Source organism: Cystoisospora suis (genome assembly GCF_002600585.1).
Source record: "Cystoisospora suis strain Wien I chromosome Unknown contig_843, whole genome shotgun sequence".
NCBI lineage: Eukaryota > Apicomplexa > Conoidasida > Eucoccidiorida > Sarcocystidae > Cystoisospora > Cystoisospora suis.
In genome coordinates, this window is record NW_027153644.1 from 117,752 (window position 1) to 136,588 (window position 18,837).

The 18,837-nt window shown below is 47.3% G+C and overlaps 1 protein-coding gene across 1 annotated transcript; it reads left to right on the forward strand.

Moving 5' to 3' along the window:
* Positions 1–705: 705 nt before the first annotated feature.
* CSUI_002022 (nucleolar protein 9) lies at positions 706–18,833 on the forward strand. Its single transcript, XM_068062224.1, has 18 exons — positions 706–1,782; positions 2,588–2,768; positions 3,795–3,935; positions 4,448–4,505; positions 5,170–5,285; positions 5,880–6,191; positions 7,207–7,268; positions 7,948–7,999; positions 8,516–8,641; positions 9,126–9,206; positions 9,830–10,481; positions 11,157–11,436; positions 12,482–12,637; positions 13,777–13,959; positions 14,682–14,881; positions 16,825–16,865; positions 17,703–18,004; positions 18,397–18,833. Exons 1-18 carry the CDS (start codon positions 1,120–1,122, stop codon positions 18,442–18,444), a joined length of 3,654 nt encoding a protein of 1,217 aa, XP_067925805.1. The 5' UTR covers positions 706–1,119; the 3' UTR covers positions 18,445–18,833.
* The last annotated feature ends 4 nt before the right edge of the window (positions 18,834–18,837 follow it).

Consider the following 18,837-nt stretch of genomic DNA (forward strand, 5'->3'; position numbering starts at 1 on the left):
TTGGCGAAGAAGTGTTCCTAGCAACGGGGGAGGCGTTTGCTTGTGTATCTGCGAGGTGTTGGCTCCTTGCGCCAATGTCTTGCTGTGTACATATGAATAGTTGCACTGCGAACCGGGTGACGGGAGGCACGGTCTGCTTGATAGACATTCAGCTGGAAGCGTATCAGTCCGTGGACGCTCAACCGCACACATCTCTAAAGCAGTAGGAGCCATCTCAGGTCATCGAGATATTTACTCAGTCCAAGGGTGAAAGATGTTTCACTGTCGAAACACCTTGAGAGGTTTCGAGCTTCGTCCCAACAGACAACTTTTCCTCCTTGCCTGGCTTTTCACCGGCCCGTCCAATTAACAATGGACGTGGAAGGAGGCACGATTGAATCGGTCTTTTCCCTGAGTGTAACTCGGTGAAAGATGGTGCTGTCTTCAATGGAGACATCTCTTCGTAGCGGTAAGCACGGTAAGACTTGACGCCGACAAAAAGTGAGTGAGGCAGCATATCATTAGACCAATGTTTGCTTCCTCTTTCTCCTGGCAGATTTGTTTTCCTTTAGTTTCTACGAAGGTGAGTGAAACAGCATTTATCGTTCCCCTCCTGGACTCTCATCAGCTTCTTTCAAACCGATGCATCGACTTGACGCATGCGTGCATGCACAGGATCGACTCTGTTTGGGGTGCATGCCTTTCCTGTCCCTCTTTGTTGTTTCCATTCTTTCTCTTCGTTTCCTCCTTTTCTCCAACGTCAAACACCTGCCTTCTCGAGGCGGCTTTTACGCGTAGGACAGCATTTTTCACAGTCTTCTCCCGCGTTCACACCACATCTGTTTAGACATCCTTTCTCTGGCTCTTCTCGTCCCCGCTCGCTCTTCTGTGTGATTTAACTTCGATTCTCACAGCGTAAATAGCCCTTGAAGTCTCCTTCGTTCGATTTCTTTATTTCTCCATACCACTCACTTTCCTTTCAACTGCCCAGCCGTGTATTCTTCTTCAGTCTCTCGCCAGTTTGTACAAAGTCCCTGTAAACTCCGACTTTCCTCATTGCGAGCATCGATTGATAAGAGGCCATAGAAGCCAGAGCGTCTTTTTTCCATTTCTAGTTGAAGAGCCTTCGTTTTAGTCAAGATGGCGAAACGTAGGGGCGGGCGCCGTCACAAGTCAAAGGTAAAGAACACTTCTCTTCTTTGTGGGGATGACGAGGAATCTTCGCATCTCCAGAATGGTGAGGAAGGTGAGGAGGAAGAAGGGGAGGGAGAGAACAGGAGAAGTGAGAGAGTCGAAGACGAAGTTTTGCAGAAAGGTGGTGGTATTGTTTCTTCTAAACACTCAAAAGAACGACATGGAGGAGACGATGATGAGGAAGATGCACATCATCTCTCTTCTTCACAGAGAAAGACACACAGAAACAAATCAAAGAGAGGGGAAGACGAAGATGCTTATCCTCATCACCGCGAAGAGCGGTACCATACTGAGGAGAAGCAGGGAGGACGAGGGAGACAAGAAGGAGAGAGGACGATAAGGAAAGGTGATCTGACGTATGTAGAAGAAGAAGAGATTGACCGCTTCCCTTATTCTTCGTCTGAGAATCAGATGAAAAAGAAGGAATTGCAACCTAAGAAAGACCGGGCAGGGACGAGCGATGGCAATAGGACAGCATCGTCTTCAGGATCAGGAAGTTTTTCTGAATACTTCGCTCATATTAAGCAAGTGATAGAGCAGAAACCTTTTAAATCAGATGAAGAATGGGAGATCTTCATTACAGCAACAGCTGAGGAGATTGCTTCCAAGGTGAGAATGATGTAGTTTGCTCTCAAGGGAGCGACACAGAAGGGAGAAAAAGAAGAAGAAAACAAAGGCAGAAAGGAGAGTGGGAGTGAGGGGGGTGAGCAAGAGAAGAAGAAGATACCTTCAGATAGACAGTAAAGGTAAAACAAGTCACCTTGCCCCCTTCACGTTGTTCAGGAACACCTCCGCTTCTTTCTTTCCTTAGATATAAACAAACACAATATCTGAGCTCTTTACAGTGATGGATCTATCTGTCTGTCTATTCATCACCACGTACCAAGTGTGGAGTTTGCTGTTGGTCGGTTCCATCTGGGAGAGGCGTGTTCCTGTTCACGTATAGGGCCAGCTGCACGGGAATTACTAAGCTCGCCTCGGCTCAGTTTGATCTACAGGAAATTCTTAAATGGTCTCTCGTCTCTCTCTTCGTTTGCCTCCACCTACGTTTTTTTTTTCCATAGTAATGACAGGAAACAACCCTCTTCAGTGATAGAATTCTCACCCCGATACATACTCCGGAGTGTACCCACACCACGACGCCTTCAGCCAGTCAAACTCACCACACATCTTGGTGTGATCCCTCTCGACAACGAGTATCTGGTGGCTATCACAGATTCATAAGAAGAACGACCTAGTAGGCAGATGTTTTGATATTGGTTGCATTTCTCTCTATAGGCAGAGCTATTTTCACGGGGGAGTTGACAGGCCGCCGTTCATGGTCTTTCTCTTTCTGGTGGAGAAAGCTTCCTGTCTCTTTCTCTTTGCTTTCATTTCTCCGTGCTCTTCTTCTGCTTTGTCTTACCTCTCCCAGGCTTCACTAGTCTTGACAGATCAAAAGTGCAGTAAAGTCGTTGAGAAAATTCTAGGACTTCTTACCACCTTCGTCTCTTCACGTTCCTCTTCCCAATGTGGTGATAGCCGTGACACAGAGAGGGAGTCACGGTGTATAGACGCCTTTGTTGTTCTTCTCCGTAAGATCGCCGGGTGCGCAGGTAAGAAGTGTCCCTCGGACACACCTTAGCTTCCCTGATCTAACTGCCCTGAATATAAGCTTCCCTCTGAGGAGAGGAGTGAACGCCTCTCAACTCAGTTCGATCTCCAATCTTTCTTGTTGCGAATTGCAGCGGGCTTTTTGTGATGTCTCTGTGGCCTCTCTAGATTCTCTGGAAGCATGTTTCTTTGTGTCCGGAGGGGAGAAGCTAAGAGACAGATACTTCCTCTACCCTTTTTACGTGAATGTGATCTCATGTTTTCTTATTGTAGGCTCACCTCGTTCTGGTGGTGCACAAGTCAGCTCCTGTCCCATGCAGAGTAGAAACTCTCCAGTCTCTCTTGCAAGCCGTTCCTGGTTATCTTCTCTCCACCCACCAACTTAGGAGAGAAAGAAGAACAATATCTGTGTGTGTCTTAGATTTTCTCTTTTTTTTCTCACTCTTACCTCTCTCTCTCTCTGTTTCTGCATATACGTGGATGGAAAGGTCGCGTCTTCTTTAGTGGTGATTGCGATGGATAGAGAAGCTAGTGTGTGCCTGGGAGAAGGGAATGTACTGGCTCCACTCTACCTTTCCCTTTTGCTTCTACTCACTCTGGTACCGACAAGCGTCAATGCATTCGAATCGAGAATGTATGTATTTTGTTTCCCTTTCGTGCATTCGCTGTGTGTGGGCACCCTGCTCCAGTTCGTGAGACAGACACGCAAGTCTTCTCTTTTCCTTTCTCGAGCTGTCTTCTCCTTGTTCTTCTCATCCTCTGCGCGCCTCGTTGTCGCCGGGGGTGTGATCTCTTACCCTCCCTGTTTCTCCCACTGCTATAGAAAGGAAGTTCTTACGAGGAGGAAGAAAAAAGAATTAGATCGCTGTCAGGCAGAAAGGTCAAAGCTTTTCCCGTGGACATATCACCTCGTCTTCCTTCTTGAGGTGATTTTCTGGGCTCTTCCTCAGCTCCTTCTTAGGAGATGAAGGGGAGGCGATGTATGGATATTGCCTTCCTAGGTTGCTTTCTTCTTTCTCTCCTTTCAGGGCAGTTGGCGGTGCATATGAATGGCTCGCACGTCTTACAGACTCTCTTAGCATCTCTCCCCGCGATCTTATCAGCAGAAGGACGACTGAAAGAAGCAAAGGCGAGAACGAAAGATAAGAATGGAGAGGAAAAGCATGGAGGTAAGAAGAAGAGAAAAGACATCGATGAACGTATCTCACCTGAGTGGTCTCCAGCCCTCATTTCGCTGGCGTATCCTCCTCCTTCTGGTGTAGTTCTTGCCTCTATGCACACCCGACTAAATTGCCACCTATGCAATGCAAGGGTGGTCCCTATATCTTTACTCGGTTATTCTTTTTGTTTCCGAAAGAGGTGGGCCCCTTTCCTGATGCCAGGTGTCTTGCGCTTGGCACAAGGAAAGAGTGCGATCATCTCTGGTTCGACTCGTCCTTTCTTCTCACATTCAGGTTACACTACAAGCTACTTTCCACCCAGCTAAAGACTGGAGTGTTGCCGCATCCTTCGTCTTTTAGTGTATAGTCTCTCTTCTATGCGTCACAAGTCTCGATTGCTGTGACAGTACAGGTCTAATCTGTACCTCATCCCTTCCCTGGTGTCACCACACCATCCATTCACTATTTTTCTCCGAATTCCTCCTTTCCATCTCTCCGTTATCTGATGTTCTCTCGGTCAGACGACAGCACCAGCCAATCTGTTGAAGATCTCGCCCTCTATTGCCTTCACACGATGCAGTAAGTGATCTGTCGCGGCTGTATAGCTCACTTCGGCTGGTCTGGTACTCCACTGCAGGAGAGGAAAGATACAACAGGAAGAGGGGGGCAGCAGGCAGAGCGACTGGGAGACGACCTTGTCTGAGGCGAACGGGGTTCCAGTGTTTCCTTTTGTGTTTGGAGTGTCTTTTACTAGGTAGAAAAGAAGGTTTACACAGCTGCAAGAGATGTCACGGGAGCACCTTAAAGGAAGACTTACGTCATTGGTTCTCGCGATGTGTTTGTTTTTGTCTAGTGGTAGGTGTGTGGTGGTGCAAGCCGTGCCAGAAATACTGATTGCTGGAATCCAGCTGAAAGCCTTTCACAGTATGGTGAGACGGCGCGCGCGTGCTTTTTCGAGTCGCGCCTGTTATGTGCACTTTTTCCGGCTTCGGAGGCGGGATCTCTCCGTGGCTATGTGACTGCTGACTATCACTCATACGTACCTACGCATGGATATATCTCTACGTCGTTAAGTCTACAAAGGGAGAGGGAGCGTGCATGTACCCCTCGTTCAAGTGTGTACAGATATCTGAAAGAGGTTGTCTTTTGGATCTGGAATAAGAAGAAAAGATCGACAAACCACTTCAGTCCCGAGAATATCTTGCCTTCCTTCTCACTTCTCTCCCTTCTTTCTGCTTTTCAGGTCCGAGAATGGGGGTTGGGTTTCCCTCATGTATCACCATAGCGGTTCACATATCTTCCGAGCAGCTATCAGGGCCTGTGCTGGCATCTATGCTCTCCCGTCTGTTGAAGAACTGGGTAAGTAAACCATTTTCTTTCTTCTCTTTCTAGAGGGAGTCTTCCTCTCTCTGCTGGAGCTTAACAGGGCAATAGGAGGACTTGGTCGCCTAAGATCAATGAGTATCGATTGCTGTAGTTCTTACAATTCCTTACTCTTTTCCGTGTCGACTCTCACTGTGATGTCGAGCTCTGCTTCGTCTCTCCTCCTCAGCACTCGTGCTGGTTTGTTTGTTGATTAGTATGACCGCGTAGAGACTCGATTCCTTTGTTTCCAACTTGACACGGGATACAGGAGAGAAGGAAGGGAAGGGAGAAAAAGTAAGGAAGAAAGAGGCGCTAGGCGCTTTCTGAGAGAGAAGAAGTGACATATGTATATATAGTGCGCTACGAAAGGGGTACAACAACGGCGCCAGTATGCATGGCAAGATGGGGACCGGGGAACCTTCATCCGGGCCTTTACTGTGTCTTCGTGGTGCAAAAGTAGAGACTTCCAGTCGTGTTCTTACAGCAAAGCGGGTGTGTGAATGAGAGCAGTTTTCTTTCTCTTCTTACCCCTTAATAAATTATTTCCAATTAAAATTCTGAATGTTCCTTTTTCTCTTTCCTTTGCAGGGAGAAGGAAACCCCGGAAAGGACGTTTTCAGACAAGTGAAGCTTTAGGTTTTGTTGGATCAGCTGCCCCTTCTTCATCATGTCCAAGCTCGGTGTCTCGTGACGGGTCTACGGGATTTGGAGGAAAAGGACAGGAAGGTCCCCCCGTCCAAGTGATGGACATTCCTTCCTCCTTTCGCAGTCTTCTGAAGAATGTGACTAAAGATGTTGTCAGTTCTTTGGTTGCAGATCGGTATACTTTACTCTTTGATGTGTATGCCTCCCCCGCACTCCAGTCACTTCTCTTTGTCTTAAACCATATTGGCCTTGAAAGTAAGCGGGGAAGAGATTCCATACAGAAGTGTTTGAAGGCTTGTCTGCTCTTCTCTTCCAGCCCACGGCTTCTTTCGGTCGACTTGCAGGTATAGGTCTGTTTGTCAATCTGCATCTATGGCCACCTGTCTGCGTCTGTTGTCCAGGTAGCTCTCTGTCTGTGGTTACCTATGTGTCCATAACAGATGCTCGTACATACGAACACTACAACAAGGCCCGTATGTGGAGATAGACGCGAAAATGATCTGACAGACTTTTAGAGCATTCCTACAAACATCTCCTGACCGGTCACTCTCTGTTGAGAAAAAGCTTATACATTTGTATTTACATACCTACATGCATATATTGACATGTACCAGAATTTAAAAAAGGCTATTCCATATCAGGTTCCAGGTATGATAGTCTCTCGTGCGACTGCTGTTTGCACTCAAGGCAGCGTCCTTGGCGCAGATAATCGACTGCCCAGACCACCGCGCCATCCCCCCTTCCTCCTCTTCTTCCGTTCTTTTTCTGTTTCTTTTTTGGCGTTTCCAGCCAGCTGACGACAAAGGGCAGTTACTTCGTTCTTCGTAGAGAGAGAGGAGATACTCAGCTCGTTCCTGACTCCTCACTGTCTGACTGTGCACCTATAGGTTTCTCAGACAGCGGTGTGTGCATGAGTTCTCTGGGTGCTGCTATCAGGATACACAAGAAGACATGAAAGAGGAGAAGACCCCGCTTGTCTGCCTTATGACAGCAATTGCCCAGATAGGCTGTTGATGAGTGAATAAAAAGACAAGGAGTTACCCCTCAGTACACATGCTTATTGTGCGGTGGCTTTTTTGAATTGTAGCTGTCTTGAAGACTCGGCATCTATTTACCACGAGCTCGAAGTGCCTCTCGATGCTCATTTCTGTAATGCCTTCCTTCCTCACTTCGACTTTCTAGACCTTCCTGGACGGACGGGATTCCTCTGACTACAGAGTATCTCCCTTTTTTCGTTTGCTGTATCTTCCGACTATGTGCTTTTTCGTAGAAGAAAAGCAAAATATTCTCGCAGCAATTTTCTTTGGACAACAAGGCGCCAACATGATGAATGTAAGACCCTCAGAGAGACGAAGGAGGGGTCCTGGTGGTAGTGGAGACATCGTTGTTGCGAGGTCTCTCTTTTTTCTGCTTCAAAGAAATCGGCGCGGACGACTGTATACAGTATAGATATGCGCTGTTCCGGTGTCTCGAACTGGTCGTCTTCTTCGTCTTCATCTCTGATCTTGTTCTTTTTCTGATTCTTTTTACACGTCCGCACCGACACACAGCTGGGAGGTTTCTGTTCAAGACTGTGACCAAAAGCCCGCACTGAAGGCTCGCAAATCTGGCACTTCAATCCTTCGCTTTTGAAAGGCACCAGTAGAAGCCATAGTAGGCCTTGTCCGTGGGCCGTTCCCGTAGTAGGAGGAGATCAGAAAGCTAGCGGCAGACGTATTAGTTGTCGTGTGAAGGCGTTTTTCTGATGGCGGCTGCTGTTGTATCCGTTGCAAAAGACGCGGCCAGGGGGAGTTGCTGTACGGGCTAGTCGTCGTCACGCGGGCTTCGTTTTATGTGTCCTAGTCGTGGTGCACGGTCTTCATCTCTGTAAATATCTGCGAACAGCTACAGAATGTCATGCTACTGTTGAAGACATGCAGTTGAGGGCGGGCTTGAGTTTTGTGTGCGGTTGTTCTAAGCTTTGTTTCCGCTGTGCTTATTTTACCTCCTTCTGTGTGTCTTTTCAACGCAGACATCAGCAGGAGATATGCACTCTCAGCGAGCGGAAATGGTGCAGCTAGGCGGTAAGACCCATTCTCCTTAGGTCTTCTACCCGTGTTTATTTCCCGGAGTCGAGGTCTGGTTGTAGAAACGTCTTCCGTTTACGCTCGTAATTATGTATACAGGCATGAATTGAACTGTGAGGATACTCGTGCCAGTCCCTTTGTATGATCTTTACAGTGCCACAAACTACGCGGCGTTTCTGCGGGGTAGCTGCAGTCTCGCCTCTTCGGAAAGGCGCATGTATGCATTTCATTCATTGACATGAGAGAAAGGGCGATTATGACAGTATGAACTAGCACGGACGTATACGTCAGTCGTCTCTGCGTTCACCCGCTTCTTGTACGAGGCTACGCTACCTTACAAGGCATATATGTCTCTATGCACTTGTATATGTATATAGATATATATGTCTACGTATCTGACTATCATCCTTCATTCTTGTGGTGAATCGTCCACTCCTCCCTTTTCACTTCAGGCGTGGTTGGGAGTTGCCTCGGTTTGTTCTTCTCCTTCGCTGTGGTTTCTCGTTTTTCAAGATGCTCTGATTGACAGCGCGACAGGAAGTCGATTGTTGGAGGTAGCCATTCCTTTACTAGGCCCTGCGGAGTTTCAGGTTTTCTTCTCTTCATGGGTTATCAAGCGTATTGACCATCTCGCACAAGGTAAAAAGGGCTGGTCACACGGATGTTTCTCTCTTTCTTTCCTTCTGCTTATACGCTTATTAGATATTCCTCTCGGCTACTTCCCGTATTCCACCATCTTCCGTTGTTTTCCTCTGCAGTTTCTCTTGTCTCTTCTTCGTTCAATGTTACCGAAGCGAGCTCGCTATCTCAAATACACAGGACAAGTCGAAACACCCCAACTCACACGTCTGTGCACATCGGCATTTCCAAGGGCGTTCTATTTATATATCACTAGGGGTATCTCGTAACAGGCGTGTGTATGCCTCTCTATGTATCTGTGGGTACCTCTCTGTCTATATCTCTCAGTCTGTCTTCTGTTGGGACGATCGGGTGAAACGCAATGGAAGCGAACCGGGATAGAATAAGTGAAGGTGGTCCGGCTGTAGAAAAGAGTTCTCTCATGAGTCAAGTGAGGTATAAGTGGACGCTGTAAGGCGGCTTTGATTGTCTTTTTCTTTTATAGGCCGATTCGGAAATTTCGTTCTTCAGAAGCTTCTTGCTGCTCCAATAGTTCAGGCTGCTCATGTCCGTCAGGCTGTTGGAGGTAAGTCTTGTTTTTTCCTTCGAGGAAATCTCTCGTTCTTTCTACTAGATCTGCTTTCCTTTTGTTTGTCATCTCCTATTCTCTCTTCATCTCTTTCCTCTTTTCTCCTACCTGCCTACTGCCGTCCCAATACCAACCGTATGAAGAGAGAGGTCAGCAGGACTATTTACATGAGGACGGTGTGAACCATAGGCCTAGAGACTGATTAGAGTACCAACTATCAGACGATTGACAGTGTGGAGAAGATAGTGTTTCCTTTCCTTTTCCATTCATATCATACATCTATAGCAGTGGCGGAGGAGAGTCACATTTGAGGTTTGTTCTGTCTGTTGAGAGTAAGAGAGAGAGACGAGGCTCTCGTTGAGTATCAAGGCTAGTGCATACTCAGATAGGCAAATGAGTGTGTCTTTTGTAGTATTTCTTCTTTTCGAGACAAAGACGGTGGAGTTCATAAACCCTCTCCTTCGTCAGTTACCTGTGACGCTGTCTCTCTGGTCTGTTGCCATAGGGTTAAAACAACCGTGAAGATCTCTTGAGGGAGACATTCCTTTATTCTTGCTCGGTGGCCGTCTTGCCTTGTTTTCTTTTTCTTCGCGGGTGGTTTTCTTCTCTACCTCGCCTAGGTTTGGATTTTCAGGGATGCCTCGCGGTACAGACTCCAGCGGTGCTTTGGCGCTTATCAGAGGCGTGTCGGCGTGTACGAGAGGGGTCACATGACTTCGCGAGAAAGCTCTTTAATGCCTTGGACCTCCTACAGAACCCTCGTGACTCGGTAGACTATGCGTGGGTATCTCTTCTTTCATTAAAACGTCCAAATGAACTACCTGAGTGGGTACGGAAGGGGACAGGCGGTGGGGCGGCCAGTTCTTCTTCTTCTACTGATGCACGCTTGTCATCTGAATCAACGGGAGGGGAAAATCAGGGTGATGGAGGAGAAGGGAAGAAGCGGAAAGAGCTGAGAGAGAAAACGTCTCATTTATCTTCAGCAAACAGCAACCCAGGAGCATTAGGTCAACATAACGCTACAGGTGCTCTCAGACCGGCGGAACTACGAAGGCTTGGAGATATACTTACACCGACAGGTGTATCTTTAGCTTTGAGTCTTTTGAAGTTTCCCTCGAAGTCGATTCAGCCTTTAGTTGTCGGATTCAAGAAGTTCCTCAAATTCCTGCGTAGAGGGACCGTCATGATAAGAAAATGGCAAGCGAGGGAGAAAAGTCTCTCTGCTTCTCAAAAGGAAAACTCCGTCTCCAGTCCGGTTACATGGGAAGAGAGGTGGGTGGGGAAGAGGCAGGCAGAACCAGTGGTCGGTAGGGGGTGAGCTCTGAGAAAGAGGGAGAGAATGAAAAATTTGGACGCCTGAATGCCGCGTGTATGCTGTTCTAAGCTCATGAGGCAGTACTTATCGTACTGGCAGGTTGGTCCTTTGGTCGACAGGAGACCTAGTGATCTTTCAGGTCTTTCGTACGTTGACCCTTCTGTAGTTTATGACATAGCTTGTGACCGTACTCGCTTACCCCGTGTGTCAAAAAAGAATGGACGTGAGTTTATGACGCGAGCCACTAGAACAGAGTGTGTAGACACATACATATCCATGCCTGCTTGGACTACGCATTCACATTTATCTGTATACATGTAAAAACATACCATTCTTCTATCTCTTTCCATATGCAGCTATGTACATGTACGATGCTTTTAAGAACGCGCCAGTGCGCAATGTCAAAATTCTATACTCCTCCCTCTCTTTTACTCCAAGGAACTAGATGCCGTGACTGAGACCACCCTTTCACTATAGGGAGTCTACATAGATGAAACGTCTAGTATCCCTACCTTCTCGAATTGAATCTCCCCTTCCATGAATACTGTTCCCCCCCCTACCCGTTTATGTCTTGCTACTCTTCTTCTTTGTGTTCGTTCCGGGCTTCGTTTTGCTTCGACGGACTTCTTCAGCTCTCTTTTCTTCCAGATGGCTATTGACCCTCAAGGCTCGAGGCTCTTAGAAGCTCTCGTGAAGGGCGTCGGAATCGCGAGTAAGAAGAGTGGTAATTCTTCACGGGGAGAGAAAGGAAGAAATGAGGAGTCTCAAGATGCAGATTCTCTCTCTGAACAAGGTCTTCTGCCTCATGCTTCTATTCAACAACTCATACGATCTTTTCAAGGCCATTATGCCAAGGCCGCGTTACATCCCAGAGGTGGCTTTGTCGTCACAGCTTTCTACAATACAGCAGAGGTACGTTTCTCAAGCAAAAAAGAGAGGAAGAGAAAGACGAGAAATAGGAAGAGGGGGAGAATAGAAAATACTGTCCAACTGAGTGAAAAGAACGATGATGTTGACGATGATGCCATCTTTCTTTTTGGGGTCAGAACTTCTCTCTCTTCTTCTCTGTGTATGTTTCCGTATTGATAGTGCTGATGTCCCTTCCCATGAGTTGTCAGTGTATGACGATTAACGGGCACTTCAAGCGGAGGGTCAGTATTCTGCTTCGTTAACGGAGCTGAGTGACACAGGAAACACTTGAGAGTTTTTGTGGTGATAGTCTGAGAAGGTAACTTTTTGACAAGAGCCGCAGAGGTCACGACCATGATTTGCTTAGAAGACGTGTTCTTTCTTATTACGTCTTTCCCATCAAATTCATAAGAAAAAATGAGTTGTACTCAGGATGTGTATGTACATATACCTGTCAAAAGCGATAAGGAGTCATGCTTCTTCAGATCACCTCTCCATCTTAGAGTAAAGGAAAACAGAGACGATGAAGGTATGAGATAAATCACATACCTGTGCTTTTTCCGAACTATTCAGGATACTGTTCTTTCTCTGGTTCTTCGATAGATTGGAGGTCCTTATGATCTTCACGTCGTGACAAGGTTCAAAAATAGCGACCATCTTGCCGCGTGGAAACGTTGTGCAGACCTCATCATTCTCGTCACTTGTGTCTTTCTTCCACGTATATTCTTTGTTCTGGTCGTTGATGTGACCTTCACAATAGCATGCGTGCTACTGTCTGTCTTCAAGTAGAAAAAGAAGTGTACGTACACCTGCTATAGAACAGATAAAGGACTGTTAGTGAGAATCCATCAGCAATATTCATGTCTCAGGTGCGTTTGTCTGAGATACTCGCCAACAGGAACTTTCACTTAATGGTCTTTGGAAGAATGAGTCGAGATGCACAGAGCTTTGGCAATGATATGGAGGTGATCTCTTGCTACTATGTTTCTGAATCCTTCTCGGCTTGTTTCGCTGAACCTTCTAATGAGCCTCTTTCCTGGTCTTACAGATCGAGCTAAAACGCCGTATTGTACGTGAGCTGCTTGAAGTCGAGGATGACTTGAAAGAGACTAACTACGCGACGTACGTGGCATGTGAAGTGTATAAGTTCAAGCAGAATGAAGAGGCGTGGACGACTCGGCAAGAAAAGAGATCGAAAACTCGTGTAAGCCTCTTCTCCTCCTCTTTCGTGATTTCCTTTTCATGAGGAGGAAAAGAAGATTGATCAACCCTTCCTTTCTCAGATCTCGTATCACGTCATGTAATATACACTTATATACACATATGCATGTATATACATATGGATACCTCTCTATACACCAGACCGAGATACGAATTCGAGCACGAATGTCTAAAAAAACGTTCAAGAACTATGTAGAAGTATTTGAATACTTTTTAATATGAGGAAACAAGATTATCAGATGGTGTTGACAGGTGACTTTTCTGGAAGAAGAAAAGTGGTGTGTGAGTCTTCGAGAACGGAACTATGATCTCTTTTGGGCCGTCTAGAGTCAGCAGATAACTCTGGTTGTGTTAGTCTTTCATTCTTCGCTTCTCCTCTCTTTCTCTTTAACTGATGCACATTCTATCGTGGGACCACGCGCTTCTTGAGGGTAGATGCATCCTGATCACCGAGTTTGTTTTTTTGCTACAAGAATCGTCTTTCCTCCTTCCTCCTCATTTCTCTCTATGGCTATGAGAAAACTCATCTTTATTCCCAGGTGTAACAAGTTGTGTATTGATACATTCAATATCTGTAGACAGATAGGTACAGGTACTTTTCCAGTAAAGACAAACCATATGTATATGCTGGTATTGAACGTATTAGTACATAACTATACAAATATGGTTGATGTATGAATACAGCCATCTAGTTGTATGCTGTCAGAGGGCTCTGTCCCTTTTTTCTGCGCGCCAGGAAAGGAGAAGTGTCTCTTCCGTTTCTCCTTCTCGTGTTTCTCTGGCACAACCCAACCTCCGAAGCCTATGTATACGTATACATAGAGAGAGAGAATTAGACAGGAAAGAATCTTTGGGCCACCCCCGCCCGGAGCGCATGCATTAATATCAGCACACTCTCTGTCTATAAAAGCAGGCAGATCACTTGGTAGAAGCATGGTATATACACCCTAGGGCATGCTGTCACGGGGTGACCTTCCGATTGTTATTTTATGGTATCTCGCACATTCGGTCTTCTCTTTGCATCGATATCAGATTCCTTCTTTGAAGTTCGTTCACCGCGATTCTTCTTCAGGTGGATAGAAGGCCGTATGTGCGGTTTGATCGCCTCTCCCTGTTTCTCAGGAACTCTTCAAAGATCTTCTTGGAGATGAGGAACAACAAGAAGAAGAAGCGCTAGAAGAGGAGACTGATGGTCGAGACAATCATACTTCGGGTCCTTCCAAGAAGAAAACGGATCTGAAAGGAAAAGATTCAGAAACCGACCCGTCTAGGAAAGCGGAGAAGGCCATTCAATCTTTGATCAGTGTCCGTCAGCTAGCTATCGTTTTCCTTTCGCCGTATACTCAATAGGGAGATAGAGACGAGCCATTTGCCATACTGGAGAGACAGAAGTGTTTTTCTTTGAGATGTCCGGAAGAGAAGAAAAACATTTACTTTCTCATGAAAAGAATGACCACCAGTACAAACAACGTTTCTGTTTACTATCTATCTAACCGTTTGTTTGCATCGACACGTGATCTGCTGAGAGATCTGTTCAGCTATATATATATATATGTATATCTAGGTAGCACATTATGACGGGGGTATTTCTAAAACAAGGATAGGTGGCGTACCTTGTGGTATGTCGCCCGTTTCGTGGGCTTTTTTCCTGTGTGTGATTTCATTCTCTTCTGCAGTCATGCCAGTATTGGCTAGCGGTAGTAGAAAGGCCCAGTTTTCTGTTTTCTTGCTGGCTACTAAGTGCGGGCTATGTGGTAGACTGTCTTCCGGGAGACATGTTTGTTATCGCTCTGTTCTATTGCCGGAAAGCGTTTTCTCAGATCCATCACTTCTGGCTTCCGTGGTTGCTGGCGAGACAGGGAGGTTGTCGGAGACGTGGCACATCTGACATGATGCCTTCGCATCTGTGTAGATAGGTGTACAGTTAGGTAACTGTGTCCCACTGACAGCAAAGGATCCTGTCTGAGTATAGTCCGGAGAAAGCAAGGAGATGAAAGGTATGGAGGTGTCGGTTTTTGTGTGCGTAGGGAGACAGCGTGGCTCAACAGCTTCTAGAGATGAAACCAGGAGATGAGCAGTCCAATGCAGCAGGCGAGCAACTGACAAGGAAACAGAAAGAAAAGCGAGGAAAGAAGAAGAAAACTCTTTCGTCAACTTCAGACAACGATTCGGACGTCGATGACGCTCCCAACAGTTACCTTCGGGGTGCGCAGACAAATCCGGAGGAGTAAGGGGATAACAAGTAGTTCTCTTGAAGTGCTTTACGTTCGCATTTACTGCGGTCGAACTCGTCACTTCCATACTTGTCTTGCGTACTTGTTGGTCTTGATGCTTGTTTGGCTGTATGGCTGTCGTTACGGGCTTTCTGTATAGCTCTAGTGCCACGCTTGTTCACTTGTATTGCTGTGGTGTGTACCTGCGCAGCTGTCTTGCGGGTCCACAGGGGAGTCTCAACTCTATGACTTCCGTGGTGTGTAATTCTGTGGCTGGCTTAGTTCGTACCTACATGTATGGCCGCCATGCCCGGCTGCTCGTCCGGCTGTCCAAGGCGTTTACTTGCATGACTCCATGTAGGGCTGTGGTTCGTCTCTAGTTGTCCGGCTGCTCCACATCTCTATTTGGTTAGCTGTCCCGGGTGTCTGGGTATCACGCGTGCCGTCCACCTGTATCGTGTCTACCTCAACGGCCGTTACGCTTATCTCCATTTAGGTCTGTGATGCATGTCTGTTTGTGTGTCTCTCATGCTCGTCTACTTGTAGGGTTACCTTGCGTGTCTACTTTCGTGGCTTTCCTGGTTGTCTAGCCGGATAATATGCGTATCTACTTGTTTGGCTGACATGCTTGCCTCCTTGCGTGCCGTCATGCTTGTCTATGTGTACCGCTGTCAAGTGTCCAGTTGGGTGATTGAGTGGCTGTCTAAACGCCTACATGAGAGGCCAGTTGTAGGGCTGTCAGAAATGACTATCTGTTTTGTTGTCGTCCGTGTCTGCCTGTGTGGCTGGGGTAACCTTTTCCCTGTGTCACTGTTACTTTGCCTACTTGTACGACTGTTTCGCGTGTGTATTTCTGTTAGCTGCTCTGCGTGTCTACTTTTATAGCCGCCCCTGTCTCTACTTCTATAGCCGGCCTGTGTCTCTACTTCTTAGCCGCCCCCTGTCTCTGTTTGTTTAGCGGCCTTGTATCTCTACGTCGGTAGCCACGCTGCGTCTTTATTCGCTTGGCTGTCATGCATGCTTATTTGTATTGCTGCCGTGTGTGTCTGTTTGTATGGCTGTCGTGACTGTCTGCGCGAGTTGCTCTCCGGGCTGTCTAGCCGTACGGTTTGCACGCCTGTCTAGCTGTTTGGCTGACGCGCCCAGTTTGACTGCTGTTGCGCCTGCCCAGGTGTCTCGCTGTCGTGGGTCTCTAGGTGGATTACTGTTCTACGTGTGTCCATGTGCTTCAAAGTCTATGGCTCTCACGCCTGTCTGCGTGTGCGGCTGTCATGCGTGCCCGCCTGTATAACTGTCGCACGTGTCCACTTGTAGTGCAGCATGCTGGTCTAGTCTTGTCGCTGTTACTCTACGCACCTACATGGGTGTCTAGCCGTGTTGCTAGTATGCGTGCCTGCCTGTATGGCTGCCACGCATGTTAGTTCGGCGGCTGTCACGCTTGCCTGCTTATCCGTCACTCTCATATGGTAGCTTACGACTGTCATTGCTTCATCTGCTGCTCTTCTAAATTGTCTGTCGCTACTTTCTGCGCGTGTATCCGTGGTTTTCCCTCAGTCCGCTCCTGCCAGCGGTAGTTCAGGTTGTGTGTTGCCGTATTGCGGTACTGAATCTGGTGCTCTGGATCAGGTTTCCACGGCTTGCTACGGCTGGTCCATGCGCACGCCAAAATCTAGTTTTCCACAGGGAAAACAAGTAGCTTTCATCCCTCCAGCTTTTCTGGCGAACAGCTTTGTTTGACGAGCTGCCACTACAAAGCTTGAGGGTGTGCATTTAGGGTCTGTCCGATCCTGAGTTGGGCTTGGCTCCAGCGTGTTATAATTTATTGCTGCCCTGGAAGCCCAGTGTCAGTTCCTTGTTTGTAACGTGTCAGAAAGACACGCCGCCACTTTCAGTCTTCGTTCAATGTGTTCAGAGGTGTTTTGCACGTGTTTTTTCTCCTTGCTTGCAACCCAAACAGCATGCGGGAGGCCATGGCGGATCTATTCCCTGAAGAAGCAGGTGAGAGGTTACACGTATGTTAGCTTGTGTATGCATGTATGCAAATACGTATGTCGGTACAATCTGTCGGTGTTCCACCCGAGAGAGGTTAGTGCTCTTCAATGCAGTATAAGAAAGGGACCCTAATAGATTTTTGCCTGACGCGTCTGCATTTAGATAAGCCTGCGTGTGTATCCTTTTCTTCCCCTGGTCCCCGCGCGTTTACTTAACTAGACGCTGCGCAGCTGTAGATAGCCGTGGGCCACGGTAGGCGCGTTAACCGCAGGGAAACGAGCCAGGCAAGAAGAGAGGTAGAGTGTTAAACACGAGGCTGAAAGTCGAGGCTTCTGAATGGCTCCGTCTTTCGACCTCGTATTTGGTTTTGCATCTCTCTCCTTTGATGCATTCTCTGTTTCTTGCTCCCCGGTGAAACTCATCCTCACACTTACTACGTCGGGAACCAAAGAGTAACCTGAAATGACACTCACACTTTCATTTAGCAGTGAGTGAGTGAAGTGCACTGCAGATACAAGCGTCCTAAACGGTATTGCTCTTCATAAATACGTGTTCGTTGTCCAGGGTGGTTCACTCGTTGCCATTCGAAGCCTTCGCATTCGAAAACATTCCGCAACTGTCTTCGCTGAGTTTCGCTTGTTTGTGCCCGTATCTTTGTGCTTTTTTCGCCTCCAACTCCGACTGTACTCACACCTGACTACGTGTGCGTATGAGGAATTTGAGAGCTTTGAAAAGTGACCGACATTGTTAGTCAGCCTTCCGGGGCAGGACCTCCCTAGATGAATCCCTAGCCTTGCCTTGACTGATGTCGCTGGCAGCAGTCTTCTACGTTGTCTTTCTCAGGGGAGGAAAAGAAAAAGAAGAAGAAAAAGCGAGAGAAGGACCTCGATTATCGTATTTCCTGTGATGATCAGCACGAGGAAACAGGAGGTGACCAGGCTCCGGCAGCTTTTTGTAGCTCAGCGACACACGAGGTGAAGAAGAAGAGAAAGAGGAAGGATGAACAAAGGGAGGAAGATGAAGACCATCCAGCTGAGAAAGAAGAAAAAGAGAACGACCCTACATTAGAGGCGGCTCTCTATTTTATTGAAGGGACAAGAAAAGGAATTAGTCAGAGACAACTTGCGAAGAGACGAAAAGTTGAGGTAAGTTGGTCCGCGTATCAAAGAGGTGTTTACGTACGCACACGTATGTATTCGTGTTTATAGGGTTACCGTAGTGTTGAAGCGAGTGAGCGAGGAATCATCGTGTATGGACGCATTAAACAGTGATTCGCTGGATGAAACCAGTGCGCGTCTTGTACATTCTTGCAAGTATCACCACGCACAAGGAACAACATACAACACAGTGCCCGTACTCTGGGTCTGTGAAGCAGACGGTCTCTCTCCCTTCTGTGTGGACGAATTGCACCCGATAGATCATCTTCTGGTAGACGATCGTCTCAAGGAGATAATCTTTCTTTCATGCCTCTCTTCGCGCGTTCTCCCTCATATCGGTCTGTTATGTTTGCTCCCTGATGGTGGTCGCGTCTGTTCAGGCAGCGAAGGTTAAGGCTCTTACGGAGGCTCCAGTTGAAGTCCACTGACACATTCGGTTCTGCCTGCATTATGTTTTTTTCTCTCGTCTAGCGGGACGGAAGAGTGAAGGGCAAAACCCGGATCAGACGGGCTCTAGTCTGGGGAAGCTGATACTGAATCCATCCCGTGCAGACCAAAGGAAAAACGCCAGGAACAGAAGAGAGCTCCGTGATGGGAGACGGGAACCTGACCGCTTGTTCCGCCTTTTAGTCTGCTTTTTCGATCCTGTTCTCTTCTTTCACTTCTAATGTAGGCGATGTGGTTTTCCAGAGTCGTCTGTCCCGCAGCAAGTTTTTTCTTCCTTGCTTGTCATTGGCAGATGTGAATGTCTGAACTTCGCATGTTGTTTGTTCCCTGAGGACGCTGATTCATTGTGGGGGGCGTCTCTCTCGTACGAAGTT